Genomic DNA, 13,895 nt, shown 5'->3' on the forward strand with positions numbered 1-13,895 from the left:
TGTTGCCACTACTATTCCCCCACTGGCCTCCACCGATGCCCCAGGACTGACTCAGTGGAATGATGGTGGGCCAGGAGATATATAGACATGTCCATGGCACCTGGAAATAAGGAGGTGGGGCTACTGCTGCCTGGGAAACAGGATTCCTTGCATGTTCATTGGCTCTCAGGCTGTTGGCCAGTAAATAAGGGAGATTTGTTAGGGGGTATAAATAGCGTGCATTGTTATGGAAGGTCTCTGTAGACCAACAGACTGAGAGGACACCTACACTCACATCTGAGACCACAACCTTTTGATTTCTCAGATCTTACACCCCAACTTTAGTTTTTTGGGATTAAAACTGACTTTGGCCAGTGTGATATTGAGTGCAGTTGCTCTGGCCATGCCTGGAGTAAACCTGGACTTCCTCCCAGCCTTACAGGCTTCAGAGGCTTTGGGCAGCCCAGATAGCGCTTGTGCCGAATCTGGCCTGGAAGAAGTGATTGGTGATCTGCTTGCTCAGGAGGAGGCAAAGGATGAAGAGGAGCCATTTTGCCAGAGAAAATTTGAATTAACACTACAGTGTGCAGTGGGGGAGATCCATAAGGACCTGCAAGCCTTTGGGAACAAAGTGGATGCCCGTCTGGAGGAGGCTGCAGCTCAGGTGGGTCCTCTGGCCGAGGCCCTTGCCAGGCTGCAGGCGGAGAACCAGAGAGTGAGGATTCAGCAAGAAAGGCTGGTGAGACAAGTGGAGGCCTTGTGCCAGGCAATGGGGCTGCCTAATACCTTACTGCATGTAGTCCCCAGCAGGGAAAGCTCACCTACAATTCCATGTGAAAACAAAACATCATCCAGAGATTCTCAATCCTCATCCAGTGATATTCTAACATCAAGCAGGGATCCTCCAGCCTGGACACCCCAGGACCCTGCACTTGAAGCGCCACATGATCCTTCATCCTGTACTCCACACGATTCTCCATCCAGTGCAGCTAGCATTCTCCTGGATGCTCCATCAAACATACCCCAGGAACCTTTATCATGCCCCCAGGACTCAGACTGTGTACCTACTGGGACAAGCATACCTCAGAAATCAGAGCCTTCACCTGTCCCTCACCCCCCCACCTTTGCAACCCGCCGCTCCCTCTCTGCTCCTTCTGTGATGGCAAACATTTCCTGCAACAACAGCACGGTACCACTCTCTCTTAATGGTTCTGATCATGGCTGCTTGTTAAATCAGAAAAGCTGCGTGAAGAATGGTAATGTCTTTTGTTCCAGTGTTGAAAATACATGTGGAGCTGGCCATGAGTACTTTTACGTGCCTTGCTAATGACACTCTTGTGTTCTTGCTCACTTACTTGGTGACCTGCTGTTCCATCTCTCTTAGCTTTCCATTGGTTTTAATCTCACATTCTATCCTTACTTCTTTTAAAAAATAAATAAAAAAGGCTGTCTCAGCTGTTAGTCAGTTTTGACAGATTGTGTTTATGTGGAGGACTTCACTTCAGTCTGTCACAGAGATATTCAAATCCTTCAACACCATGCTTTTCTGATCCCGGCACTCATGTGTTTCTACATGCAAGTGTGAGTGGATACACCGCCTGTTGGAGGAAAAAAAATGACCATGTTTTAACAGTAACAGTGGCCCTGACCTATATTTTTCCACTTTCAGATCATCCATAAAGTTCACTTTGGCAGAAACATGAACTTTTTTTCCTAAAAAGTAGCCATAAATGAATAGGTTTTACTTGTCTGGCTTCGAAACAAGAATGGGATTTAAGGTCTTATGTACATGGTACGTGGTACTTGTGTACCGTTCTAAAGATTGATGTACAGTTTCATGACTGATAGGTTAACCACTCGGCCCTCATCTTTAGCCTTGTTTGTTCTGTGTACTCTTATAATCCCATGACAAACCCTGGGTGTGTGTTTGTGTACACTGGTGACATTTTGATGTATATTGAGTATTTGCTGCATTATCTTCAGTTATTCAGCCAGCCAGTGTTCATATTCCTGTCTAATTAATTGTGATAATGAGGGATGAACTTATCTTATCTGTTTTTGCCCTGGTGCAACATCAGCTATTTCTCCCATATCAGCTTTATGTAATTCTGCTGGTGGAGGCTGTATTGCTGGTCTAAGTGATGAATCAAAACATTTCAGGATTGTAGCCCTTCTCTCATTGGAGAAGAACTAAATAAAAAAAGCATTTACTCGGATGCTGAAAACTATCCTGAAGCTGAATTAAATTATGACTTGAGCACTAAGGTTATCTGGGATTTTTCTCACCCCACTCACATTCCCTTATTGCCTCAATCAGAGGCCTTGTTTGGCTGTGTTGGGTCCCAAAACATTCCTCGTCGGTCAAGTGCCTCTCAGTCCACTCTGTCCCATGTCCAAAAAAATCTTAAAACCAGTGGCCACCCGTAATCACACAATACAGTGGCTGCGCTGGGCATTCTCCCTCCCTGGTGAGACCTGGCCCTGGAGGAGGGCCAGGCAGCTGTGGATAGGGACGGTGCCAGCTGTCTTGAGCTATATCTGGACCTGGACTCAGTTACAACGAAAGCATTAAAGCCACAACTAGAGCTTAAAGTCTGCCGCAGGCATTCAGCAGCATATGTAATGAAAATGTAAAAAACACAAAACTGTTTTCTGTAGGATTTATGGTCACAACCTTTAATGTTATGTTCTCTTGGTGCTCTGCTTCCTTTTCACTCCCACGCTCACCACTCCTTCTTTGGTGTACATACCTTCTCCTTAGAGTTTATATTTGCTAATGCATTGTTCCCATCTTCCAGCCATAATGGTGTACCGTACCTGTCACATAAATGTTTGCTTCACAGCAGCTCTGTATCATTTAGACACTCAGTGTGTCAGTCACACTCCATGAACTACAGTAACAGTAACTTGGCAGTGGTGCTCTCCCTCTCATGTCCTCGCTGTCACCCTCTCTGGCATGGAAGAAATGATGAGACGTGGTGAGCTGGCAGTCTTGGTCTTCACACATTCAGGCCTATTATGGCGGCAGCATATTTAACCAAAATCCTCTTGTGCTCCTCCTCTCATGTTCTTATTGTCAGCAAGCTTCAGTTATGTTTTTTGTTTGTTTTTGTTTTTATAAACCCCATGCTTATTTCATAAGTGTACAACTTAAAAGCCTGAGCTCCAGGTTAGGGGATTCGTCCTTGTAAGAGCTCTCAGATGACATTGCACATATCCAACTATGGTCACAGTTTGCATGAATTTAAATGCACATAGAAAATGAAATTGATTATTGTAACTGTGCTTTTTTTTTTTTTTTTTTTGCATGTCTGTGTGTATGTGCTCTTGCTCACGCTGTGTGTTTTTGTGTTATGTGACGTGTGCAGATGGAGACAGAGCCCGTTGTGGCGTCTGAGCCGGTGTTTTCAGCTGGACCGTCTGCCCAGGTGGCGTGTCACGTCCCGGCCATCCCCAACGGCTCCAGCGCTCGGGCCCAACTCGACGAGCGTTCCGGAAAACTGACTGAAGAACAGCTGGCTGCTATCGAGGACGAAGAGCTCCTTGACAAAATGGTACTTCACACCCAAGTTATAATTCTGGGTGATTTAGATTTGAAAGCACCACTTTGTAACAAATACAGCAGCTTTAGTCATGCAGAATGTTTGTGTATTAACACTGAATGTCTCACTATGTGAGGGTGTGTTTGGAAAAGTCGTGGTGTTGTGTGTATGCGCAATGCTATGTTACAACTGCATGCATAAATAGAGCCATGCTTCGTTGGCTTTTTGTAAAGATTGACCTCATTGTTTTTTTTTCTTCCACAGCTTGATGAGTCAAAAGACTTTGAGGAGAGGAAGATGATCCGTGCAGCCTTGAGAGACCTTCGCAAGAGAAAGAGAGGTAACAACAATCTTCTACCTGGTATTCCAACCACATCAATGCATTTGCTCCGTCATTTTATCATGACAACTGCTTTCTTTCAAATCATCAAAGGTAGACACATCGCCATTATAATCAAGCCTGATGATTTTAATTTCTGTATGATTTATATCCATTCTGCCCTCAGAGGCCATGCTGGGATGTACTCAAGAGGAGATAGGTAGGGCAGGTTGGTGTGCAGTGTGCATTAACAATTGATACTTGCTTGCATTTGTCTTTTTGTGTGCACCGTCCTGTCATTGTTGGCCCACAACAGTTTATCTCTTAGACCTCTGTGGTGGATGATGACGGATTTGTTGTTGTTTTATTAGTGCATGAATCCTGGTTACCCACTCACCTCAGTGTGCTGCAACATTGTTGCCTAAACATGTACCACATTTGGTGTATTCTCTGTTTTGCTGTGAGCACTCGCCATAGGGTTTCACCAGGCATCTGGTTGCATTAGGCAGACAGTTGAACCTCCGTATTTGATTCCAAGATCTGTAAAGGTTCAGTGCACTCAGTGGCATGGAGCATACAAAGGGCAAAAAAACCACTGCATATTAAGTTTAAATAATGCATACTCTCAGGTAAAAGCTTTAGGTAGCACTGCAGCGGTTAAGGTATCAGTATTCTGGACTTTGTTGAACTTGGCACAGCCTTCCACAGAGAACGGTCAGAGTGTGTTTGCTCTCTTTGATCTGTGATGCTTGCGCAGTACATACTACTTGACAGCTTTGGCTCAGCTCCGAGCCTCCCATGTGTGGGTGTTTGTGTGTTCAGAGGAATTTAACAGTACTGTGGAAAAATAAATCCTGAAATGTATCGCTTCAAATTTGGAAGCCCTGTTTTAGTCCATCTCTGTGGCAGTCAGATGATACGCTATCCGTTTGTTTAAGACCTCTTGTCCTCCTCCTCCTCTTTTTCCACTTACATCATCTCTCCACCTCTCTGTCCCTTCTCTCCGTCCCCTTCTCTCCATCCCTTCTGTCCTCTCCTCCACACCAGACCAGAGAGAAAAGGAGCGCGACACCCGTCTGCAGGAGCTCCGGCAGCAGAGAGAAGAGCGAACACAGAAAGGCCGTGCTGGTCTCGGAGCAGGAGAGGTGGTGATGAGGAAGGTGGAGAAGTCAGCGGATGGCTCCAAACTCAGTCAAGTCACCAAGACGGACCGCTTTGCTTCATCTGGTAGTTTTTTCTTTTCTCTTTCCTTCCTGCATTTGTGAAATCTTCTTTTGAACTTTTTGTGACTTGTATTTTAACCACTCACAGTGACTTGTTATTCACAATTGCAAGACACAAAAGGCATCTTGGGAGGTAAACGTTAACAGTAAAAGCAGATGAAAAACAAATTGTAAGGATACTGACAGTCATGAAACAGATATGTCCAATATGTACATAATTTTAAGTGTTTGTGTTTACAGATGATGGGAGCCGATCAACACGCAGCACTCTCGTCGAGGCCAGTTATGTGCAGAAAACAGACAGTGAGTCATTACTTTATTTCTCTTAAAATTCATTAGTAGTATTCAAATAGTTATTACAGTCATATCACCAATATCGGTCATATGTCTGTGTTTTTGTTTATCATCTCAGGAGGGACAGTCCAGTCAAAATCATTCAGCTACAGCTCTTCCACGTCATCCTCCTCCTCCTCCTCCAACACAAGCAAAAAAGTGGGCAGGTAGGTCAACATCAGCACAGTAATTACACTAAATTTACAATCTGTGGACTTTCACAGCTTAACTTTCTGTACGTGTCCCTGCCTCAGTGTGTTTGATCGTGAGGATGACACATCGTCTCGCAGCGGCGGGTTAGCCGCGGTGGAGCGAAGGCAGGCGGAGAGGCGCAAGGAGCTGACGAGGGCTCAGACTCTGCCGAAGACCTCGGCCATGCAGGCCCGCAAGGCTATGATAGAGAAGCTGGAGAAGGAAGGAGGAGGGTAAGGATAAACCGAGAGGTATAACTACCAAAGAAAGAAAAGAAGCAGGTCGAAGCAGCTAAATATTAACACAAAGCTTATTTTTCTTATAGCCCTGGAAATCAGGCGGTCGCCAAGGTAAACAAGGTCCAGGTCCAGCGTTCCACCAGCTTTGGCGTACCCAACGCAAACACCATCAAGCAGATGCTGCTCGACTGGTGCCGTGCCAAGACCCGCTCATATGAGGTGAGCTAACCCACCCTGGCAACCCACTGTGTGTTTAGTGCTCATCTGTGATTTCAACCAGTGAAGCTGTAGCTGAACATTGATGATTAAGACAAGATAAGCTGGGATAATATTTTCCTGCTTTTGGAATCTTTCCATCACTTATTTGGAATTTGTCTTCTCCCTCAGCATGTGGATATTCAGAATTTTTCATCCAGCTGGAGTAATGGCATGGCATTTTGTGCCCTGGTGCACAATTTTTTCCCTGAATCCTTTGACTACGCCTCCCTGAGCCCCAGCAACCGCAGGCAAAACTTTGAGGTGGCCTTCAGCACTGCAGAGTGAGTACACACAAAAAAAAAAAAACACGTTTGTCCCAGTAACATGTCCACTAACCACATCAGTTCTGTTGTTGTCGTTAAGTTTTGACTGTAAGTGAGAGCATTGTTGGAGAAACCACATCCGCTGCAGTGAGCCTTCATTTTTCTTACGCTTGGAAGAAAAATTTGAAGAATATGAGGAGCAGAAGAAGCTACGTGCAGGCTTAGCTTTCCTTAAAGATAGAAACATTATCTTCCAACCAAGGCTGTCGTGGAGTTAATGCACAATGAAAATCAAGCAATCCAAGCCATTTTTCCAAACATTCATTTCCCTTTCTTTGCATCATACAGGTTTTTCACACCCATCTCTTGTTTGTCTGTAAAATCCCATTCTAGCTTTTATTCAGTTTGGCCAGCATCTAATTGAGCCTGAAGTACAGAGACGGACGGAAAACACATGGAAGCTCCTGCACTGGTGTCCGAGTGTTCATTAACCTGTCTCTCCCAGGCGTCTTGAACCACCTCAAGGCTACTACTCTAATTACTCCACCTCTAAACCTCCACTCTCCATCTGTCCTCTACTATGAGTAACTGCTGTGACACCCTCCATCCCCTCTAAACCAGAGACCCATGAGCAAACCCTGCCCCAACAACCACCAGGTTAAAAAAAACAAATGGACAAGCTCTTGGCTATGCCCTCAGCATTTCCTCTCCTTTTACTCCTAATATCCTCTCATTTTCCTCTCTCTTTCTCATCCCTCTTACATCACACCATTCTGACGTGTAATGCCCCCTCACCCACCATTATGTGTGTGTGTACATGTGTGCTATCACATGCTCCCAGTAGCATAATGTCCATGCTGATATGATGTATTATTCATGCTCTCAACACCGGACTGTCACCCAACCACAGCCCCTGCATTTCCACCTTTGTGTTGCACTATCACTCACTTCCCTGGGCACTCCTGACCCTCCCAGCAGTTTGCTGTTATCTGGAATCCCAACACACACACTCTCACACACACTCCATCCTGTGCACCACTGTGTTGTTTTTAGAGTCACCATATGGTTGTCTTTGTTTAGTTTTTAGTTTGCAGAATCCTTGTTGTTTTTTTCAGCGTGTATTGTACATAGTCATATTGAAATGGTCAAAAGTTTCACAGGAAAAAAACAACAAAAAACAAAAAGGCTAAATGAGCTTCACCTGACGCTCATTTGACGTTTTGTTTTGTCTTACGTGTGTGTTTGTGTGTTTGCCACATAATGTACGTATCATGATGTTCATGAAGCATGTCAACTCATGGATATATTTGTGAACACAGAGAATGTAATGTTATTGTTTCTTTTTGTGTCATTTCTCTCTCCCTTTGTCTCTTCACCCTGAATCTTTTTTTGTTTTTGGCTGCTCACTGCTTTATCTGTTTTTTCCCCCTTGTCCTTCCTCTCTTTCCCACACTATGTCCACTATCTCTGTCCTGGTCCTTCTTTCTTATTATCATCTGTACTTCTCCCTTCTCCTCCTTCTCTTCTTTGTTTCTATCTGTTTGGATCTGCCTTTCCTTCCTGTCCTCGTTCTCTCCCCCCCCCCCCCCCCCCCCCTCGTTGGGTGCGGGCACAGGAAACTAGTGGACTGTCCCCAGCTGTTGGATGTGGACGACATGGTGAAGATGCGCGAGCCGGATTGGAAGTGTGTGTATACGTACCTGCAGGAGTTCTACAGAGGTCTGGTGACGAAGGGCCTGGTTAAAACCAAAAACTCATCCTAGAGTCGCACCCCGCCTAAAACTGAACCCATGGTGAGAGAGGGGGCAAACCTACGAAGGAACCTTACTTTGGTTCTGAGAGACAGGATGTGTGTATGAGTAGGTGTGAATGCATGTTTTAGGCAGCTACTAGGATTTAATTAAAACGTGGCTGTTCAGAAAACTCCTTTATTGGACACTTTTGGATATTTGATCGTTCATGTTAATCTGAAACTACTGAGGTCCAAAGTACCAAACATGGTATGCGTGTGTGTGTGTGTCCATGTGTGCATTTCTGCATAGTCAGACTATGGCCCAGGCAGAGAGCCAGGACCATCTGCAGCTCAACACTTTAAAAGGAACTGCTGTATCACAATGTTTCAAACAGAGAAGTTAAGAAACAAAGCAGAGAACAGAAAGGCTTTATTGTCCACTGACTTTTAATTAAATGTGAATTTACAGGTGTTTATGCTTGTGAAGCATTTTGAAGATGGTGTAAATAGTAAAGTGCAGAATGACCCCATGTCTACAGTTCCTTAAAAAACAGAATAGGTTTTATGTAGTTGACATTAATTTTCTCATGTGAGGGATTTGCCCTCGTGCTGTTCCTGTTACTCTACACTCTATTTGTTTGGGATGTCTCAGAGTGACTGTATATGGAGATATAATGCCGCCCTGTGGTCACTCCCTGCATAGCTCACATGTGAGGTCTTTGTTCCTAAAAACTGTTTATTAAAATGCGCTGCATTACTGAAGTTTATTTATAGAGAGCTTTTAAAGGGTTTTCCACACTGTGCTTTAGAGAAAACAGAGACAAATGTGGATTTAAGTGTGTGTGTGTGTGTGTCTGTGTGTGTGTGTCTGTGTGTGTGTGTGTCTGTGTGTCTGTGTCTGCGAGCAACAGTTTGGTTAATGATCAAGAGATTAAATGAATGAATAAACATCTGAAGAGAATATCCTTCCCTCTGCTCCATCTCAGGTCCTCTACCATCCTCTCTGTTCATCTTCCTCTTTCTCATACACACTCTCTTGTATGCTGTTCCTCAGGAGCTACGCCAACTGCATGCCTTTGCTGGAAGTGGAGGACATGATGATCATGGGTAATAAACCCGACTCCAAATGCGTCTTCACCTACGTACAGTCTCTGGTCAACCACCTACGCAGATACGAGATGTCCATGGGTCGGCCCTGTGACCTCTGACCTGTGCTCAGTGAGGGTTCAGCCGTGACGTGGCATCACCCCTAATCCTCCCCTCCCCCCCCCCCTCTCCTTCCCTCACCCCTCCCCAGCTCCATCTTCACCTGATGACTCACCTCTGTATCGACAGCCTGCATCACAGAGTTGCTCATCTTTGATGGACAAGTTGGGGAGGGGGAGTGTCTGTGTGTGTTTGTGTGTGTCTGTGTGTTGTGACACAGAAATAGTTTGTCGATTTTGCTTGTTTTTATTCTCTGCAGCAGTGATGTGTATTCATTTTTTCACGTTAAGTACACCTTTCTCCAGCAAGAGACCGCCAACGTTTTATAACACTACCTTTTAAGCTTTAAAATTGTACTTTTTTGTACTCCGCTTTTTACTCTGTAATATTTAACAGGCAGTAACTGTGTCACTACGCCAGTGTACCGAAGAACACATCAAGAGAGAAAAGAGAAATATTTTTATAGTGTTTCTTCTTTAAGTTATTTATACCTCCATTTTTCTCTACTACACTTTTTTGCTAGCATTTCTGTTGGTGATTACACAGAAGAAGAAAAATACACCTAACCATATATTGCATTCATTTCGGTACTTGTTTAACTTTTACTAAATTCTTGAAGTATTTCAATTAAGTTATTAGAACAGGTATGTTCTTTCTTCATTGGTATAAGTAATCTCACTTTTCTGAACTCTACATTGCTACTGAGAACATGTTTCAGATTATTTGAACATTGTACCTCTCTTGTATCACTGTTTCATCATAATATAACAGCAGAAATGTTTTGCAGTCAAACAAGTTTTTTATTCAGGTAGAAAGAAAAAAGTAGTGGGTGGTAGTCAACAGCTGCATTGTATCATTACTTGGTGTTTCTTACTGCTTGACTGACAGCATATGTACAAACAAGTGTGTCCAGCAGTGCTGCCATCCCCAGCATCACTGACTTGCCCTGCCAAACACACTCGCACACAGCTCTTTTAGAGGGCTTCTTATTTATGCTTGAGTAGATCTTTTTGAAATATATTATGTGTTGTTTTGTTAGTGTGCACATTAAGCTTTCAAAAGCTTAAAGTGAGTCAATAAGCTCAAGCTATCACGATGTTTTGTGAAACTATTGGGTCACACTTTTTGAACGAGTTCACGGGCCCGATGAAAGCCGGCTTTCTGTTTAAACGTGAGGAATCATGACTGAACATAACTGCCAATTGTACATTTTACAACATGAAGCTAATGAAAACATTTTTAAATGAAGATTTGTTTTCCACTTGTAAAATTAAGATTTATTTGAGAAGATGTTGAAAATCTGATTGTTTCAGAGCTGATTTTGATGAAACTTATTTCTCAAAGCTCTGTTTTAGTAGATTTAGAGAAATTATTTGACAATTATCACTGCTGCCCACTGACATACCTGCCACGGAGCAGTGAGTTCTGTACATAAGAGCTTAAAACACATAATTTCATGTTATTGTGCACAACAGTTAAATGTGAATTAAAATTAAACCAATTTGAGAAATGAGTGTATTTGTTGGGGATTATTGCTCTGAATCATCCCATAAAACACTTGCTTTTTCCACACCGGATTATTTCTTAGTGTCAAACATGCTTACATTCGTTTATGCATCTGACAAATTTACACTCCGATGTAAGAACATAAACATTCAACACAGCAAGCACGAGATCATTTCTTTCAAATATTTTATTCTTTTACAATGCTTCAACTTAAATCATCTTGTGTGTATTCATCAAACCCACCAGAACATGTAGCATCAGCCTCAGGCCAGCCAGTTTTCAGCCTGGGGCTTCATTCGGTTTCACAGTAGGTAGGAAGCAATCAGACACACAAGAGAACTTGAGAGAGGCAAAACTCCTGATGACAGCTGACACATGATGGACCCCAAAAAAAAAATTCCACACTTCCAGTCTTGTAGAGAGTAGAAAAGCACTCACAAAGCAGCCGGTTGGGTTATTATTGCTGCAAAAATAAGAACAAATTGCGAGAACAATATGTGCAAATTCAGACTGTGGACCTTTTAAAGGCCTTTTGCTGATGCTAAGATTATGTCCTTGTCCAAGGGCTGATCCATGACCTGCTGGTCGTATTTTGAAATGACAGGCATGTTTGTCATCGAATGCAATAACCAGCTGGTCGTGGAGCAGCTTTGGGGCTTAGTGGTACTGTGACATCCCTACTTTTCTCCACTCTGACGGGTTATAGGTCAGTATGCTTGGTTTGTGCGTTGGGCTCTGAGGAGGCGTTCTCTGTGGCAAGCTGGGAAGTGGCGGGTTTGTAGGCGGGCTCGTCTTTAAACGGGCTGTCTTTGGCAGGAGAGAATTGGAACTCCTCCGGCACCTCGTCCTCCGGTTTAGCCTTCTTGTAGAAGCCCAGCTCCCCCAGCAGCTCGTTGATCTCAGAGCGGGTCATGTGAGATAGGGCGATCCGCTGTGGAGGACACACACAGGTTGTATTATATCCAGTTTAAATTTACTTTTCGGTCACTGTTAATGCTGCGTGGAAAACTGCATTACACATCATGTTGCTCCGTATGTGCTGGATGTGTTAATTGGCAACGGTTTGCTTTAACAGGTGAAGTCGTGAAGTTGTGGGTTTACAGCTTGGTGTGGAGTTCTGCCACCAAGTGGACAAAAATGTATGAATTAAAAACAATGCTTAAAGCCTTTGTTTGTAGGGTATTTTAAAATTGACTCTAGTAACTAGTTAAGAAAGACCCCAACCCCTTCAATTCCACAGATCTAACCCCTGGACTATGAGAATAAATAGGCTGAAAACACACCCACCCTGATGTACATCATAATTGTCACATACTATATGGATGCTATAATCACATTCCAAGTCTACATGTAGGGGCTTTGATTACGTGAAACATGTAAAATGCAATAAAAATGAGCTGCAAAACCAAGACTTACATCCAGCTCTTCATAATAGTGGTTCAGGAGGACAAGCTCAGGGTCGGCCCCAGGAATGTGCTTCATCACCAGGTTATGGCTGAGGTAGTGACGGTCAAGGATCGGCACAGAGAGAAAATGCTGCACTTTTTACAGTGTGCAAATTATAAACAACATATTTAAGAACAAGTCACAGCAGCGTACTTGACTCAAAAGGATACTAAAGAGGAATGTCCTGGACCACAAAGGCTTTGACCTGCAGACAGAGGTGGGGATTCATGTTTTTCACTCAAAGCTGGTTTCAGTGACAGATCAGTTGGGGATTATGGGAAACTCTAGATCTAAAATGTTTCTCAGTGAGCAGAATTCTTTTTTAGGCAGGGCTTTCAGGCCTCTGGCGCTCAGTGTATTGTCCGTTTTGTTCCTGTTGATGGGGGTAACTTACCTCACTGAGCCTGTTCAGCTGTCATCCACCACAAGTCTGGAAAGAGACAGAACATAAAAGATACATGAAAATTAAACAAGCAGCTCTCATAGAAACAAGACATCACCTTAATTAGGAATAAGAGAACTCACATATTTCAGCCACTGAAATGTGTCATTATGCATATCTTCCTTGTCGAGCTGCAATTGTTTGGGTTAGCTTCCTTGTTCAAAATTACTTTAGTAAGTCTCTAATGTTCTGGTATCATCCTTTGAGAACACAGAAGTAGAATAGGCTTCTAGGATGGATGCCTAACCCATTTCTGTAGCAATCCGAGCCGCAGGCATTGAGCAGCAGGTGTGACTAACAACAATAGCAACAGATAAAATGCTTTTCTTCAGTGATGGGGACAGGGTGGGGGAACAGTGCATGGTTTCTCACAAAAAGAAGGGTTGACTTTCAGAAACTTTTGTGCAGGAATCACTGGGGGTGTAACTGGAGGTAGGTCCCTTTCATATACGAATTAGATCTGTCACTTTGTTGCCAATTTATGGTTATTACATAAACTAGGCCTACATGTTGTCTACACAGTCTGTGTGCTTAATTGTATAGCCTATACATTCAACGCATGGAGATCCTTCCAGTTTACTACAGCTCTATTGGAAGAAGCACTCACGCATGCGCCCAGTCCGGAAATATTAGGATTTAAACACATCCATTCACACATTTAACCAAATCTGACTGAAAATGTAGTTAGCGCGGCCGCACCTTCAAATGCAACTATCATCTTATTCTCACGTATGAGTGGCAGCATAAGCTGCGGTGTTACTCTACCTCCACCCTCGCTTTCGCCAGCCCGTCCAGTTTCTTCAGATCCACATCGTAGGCCGAGACGCAGTGAAGTAAACTGGCCAACACGATCAGCCACATTATTTCTCCTGGTTCAGATCGTGGACCAGGACTCGCTCTGCTCCAGGACCAGTAGTACCTGCAGACGTCTGGAGGTAAGTATCGTTACTCAGCTGAAGAGAGGAGGAGCAGGAGGAGAGATGATGTGCGGATATGTCACGTCCGGACCTCTTGCCACGTCAAAGATTTCTGCCAGAGGAGAAAGAGAGGCGTGGAGAGGGCGCTCATTGGTTATCTGCGAGATCTCAAGTTACACTTCATCCCATAGGTGTGATATGCAATCCATGGTTAACCCTCGCAAATTTTTAAAAATGAACGAATGAAATCAATTTATAAAAACCATACACGGGCTGAAATATCACCTACGTAGTGTCA

General features: G+C 43.7%; 2 protein-coding genes across 2 annotated transcripts in view; one reads left to right on the top strand and one right to left on the bottom strand.

Moving 5' to 3' along the window:
* smtnb (smoothelin b) overlaps positions 1 to 9,494 on the top strand; it is a 49,153-nt gene extending 39,659 nt beyond the window's left edge. The window contains 10 exon segments of the mRNA XM_032515896.1: positions 3,348 to 3,533; positions 3,786 to 3,861; positions 4,028 to 4,060; positions 4,888 to 5,067; positions 5,304 to 5,366; positions 5,476 to 5,563; positions 5,651 to 5,821; positions 5,914 to 6,046; positions 6,215 to 6,366; positions 9,135 to 9,494. Of these exon segments, the coding sequence (XP_032371787.1) occupies positions 3,348 to 3,533; positions 3,786 to 3,861; positions 4,028 to 4,060; positions 4,888 to 5,067; positions 5,304 to 5,366; positions 5,476 to 5,563; positions 5,651 to 5,821; positions 5,914 to 6,046; positions 6,215 to 6,366; positions 9,135 to 9,288 (1,236 nt within the window). The 3' untranslated portion in view covers positions 9,289 to 9,494.
* A 1,469-nt stretch (positions 9,495 to 10,963) lies between these two features.
* selenom (selenoprotein M) lies at positions 10,964 to 13,721 on the bottom strand. Its single transcript, XM_032515897.1, has 5 exons — positions 13,446 to 13,721; positions 12,633 to 12,668; positions 12,409 to 12,443; positions 12,209 to 12,287; positions 10,964 to 11,723 (listed from the first exon to the last, which is right to left on the bottom strand). The coding sequence occupies exons 1-5, from the start codon at positions 13,539 to 13,541 to the stop codon at positions 11,493 to 11,495; spliced, it is 477 nt and encodes a 158-aa protein (XP_032371788.1). The 5' UTR covers positions 13,542 to 13,721; the 3' UTR covers positions 10,964 to 11,492.
* Between the last annotated feature and the right edge of the window lie 174 nt (positions 13,722 to 13,895).

The sequence above is a fragment of the Etheostoma spectabile genome, chromosome 5 (assembly GCF_008692095.1).
Source record: "Etheostoma spectabile isolate EspeVRDwgs_2016 chromosome 5, UIUC_Espe_1.0, whole genome shotgun sequence".
In the NCBI taxonomy this organism is placed as follows: domain Eukaryota; kingdom Metazoa; phylum Chordata; class Actinopteri; order Perciformes; family Percidae; genus Etheostoma; species Etheostoma spectabile.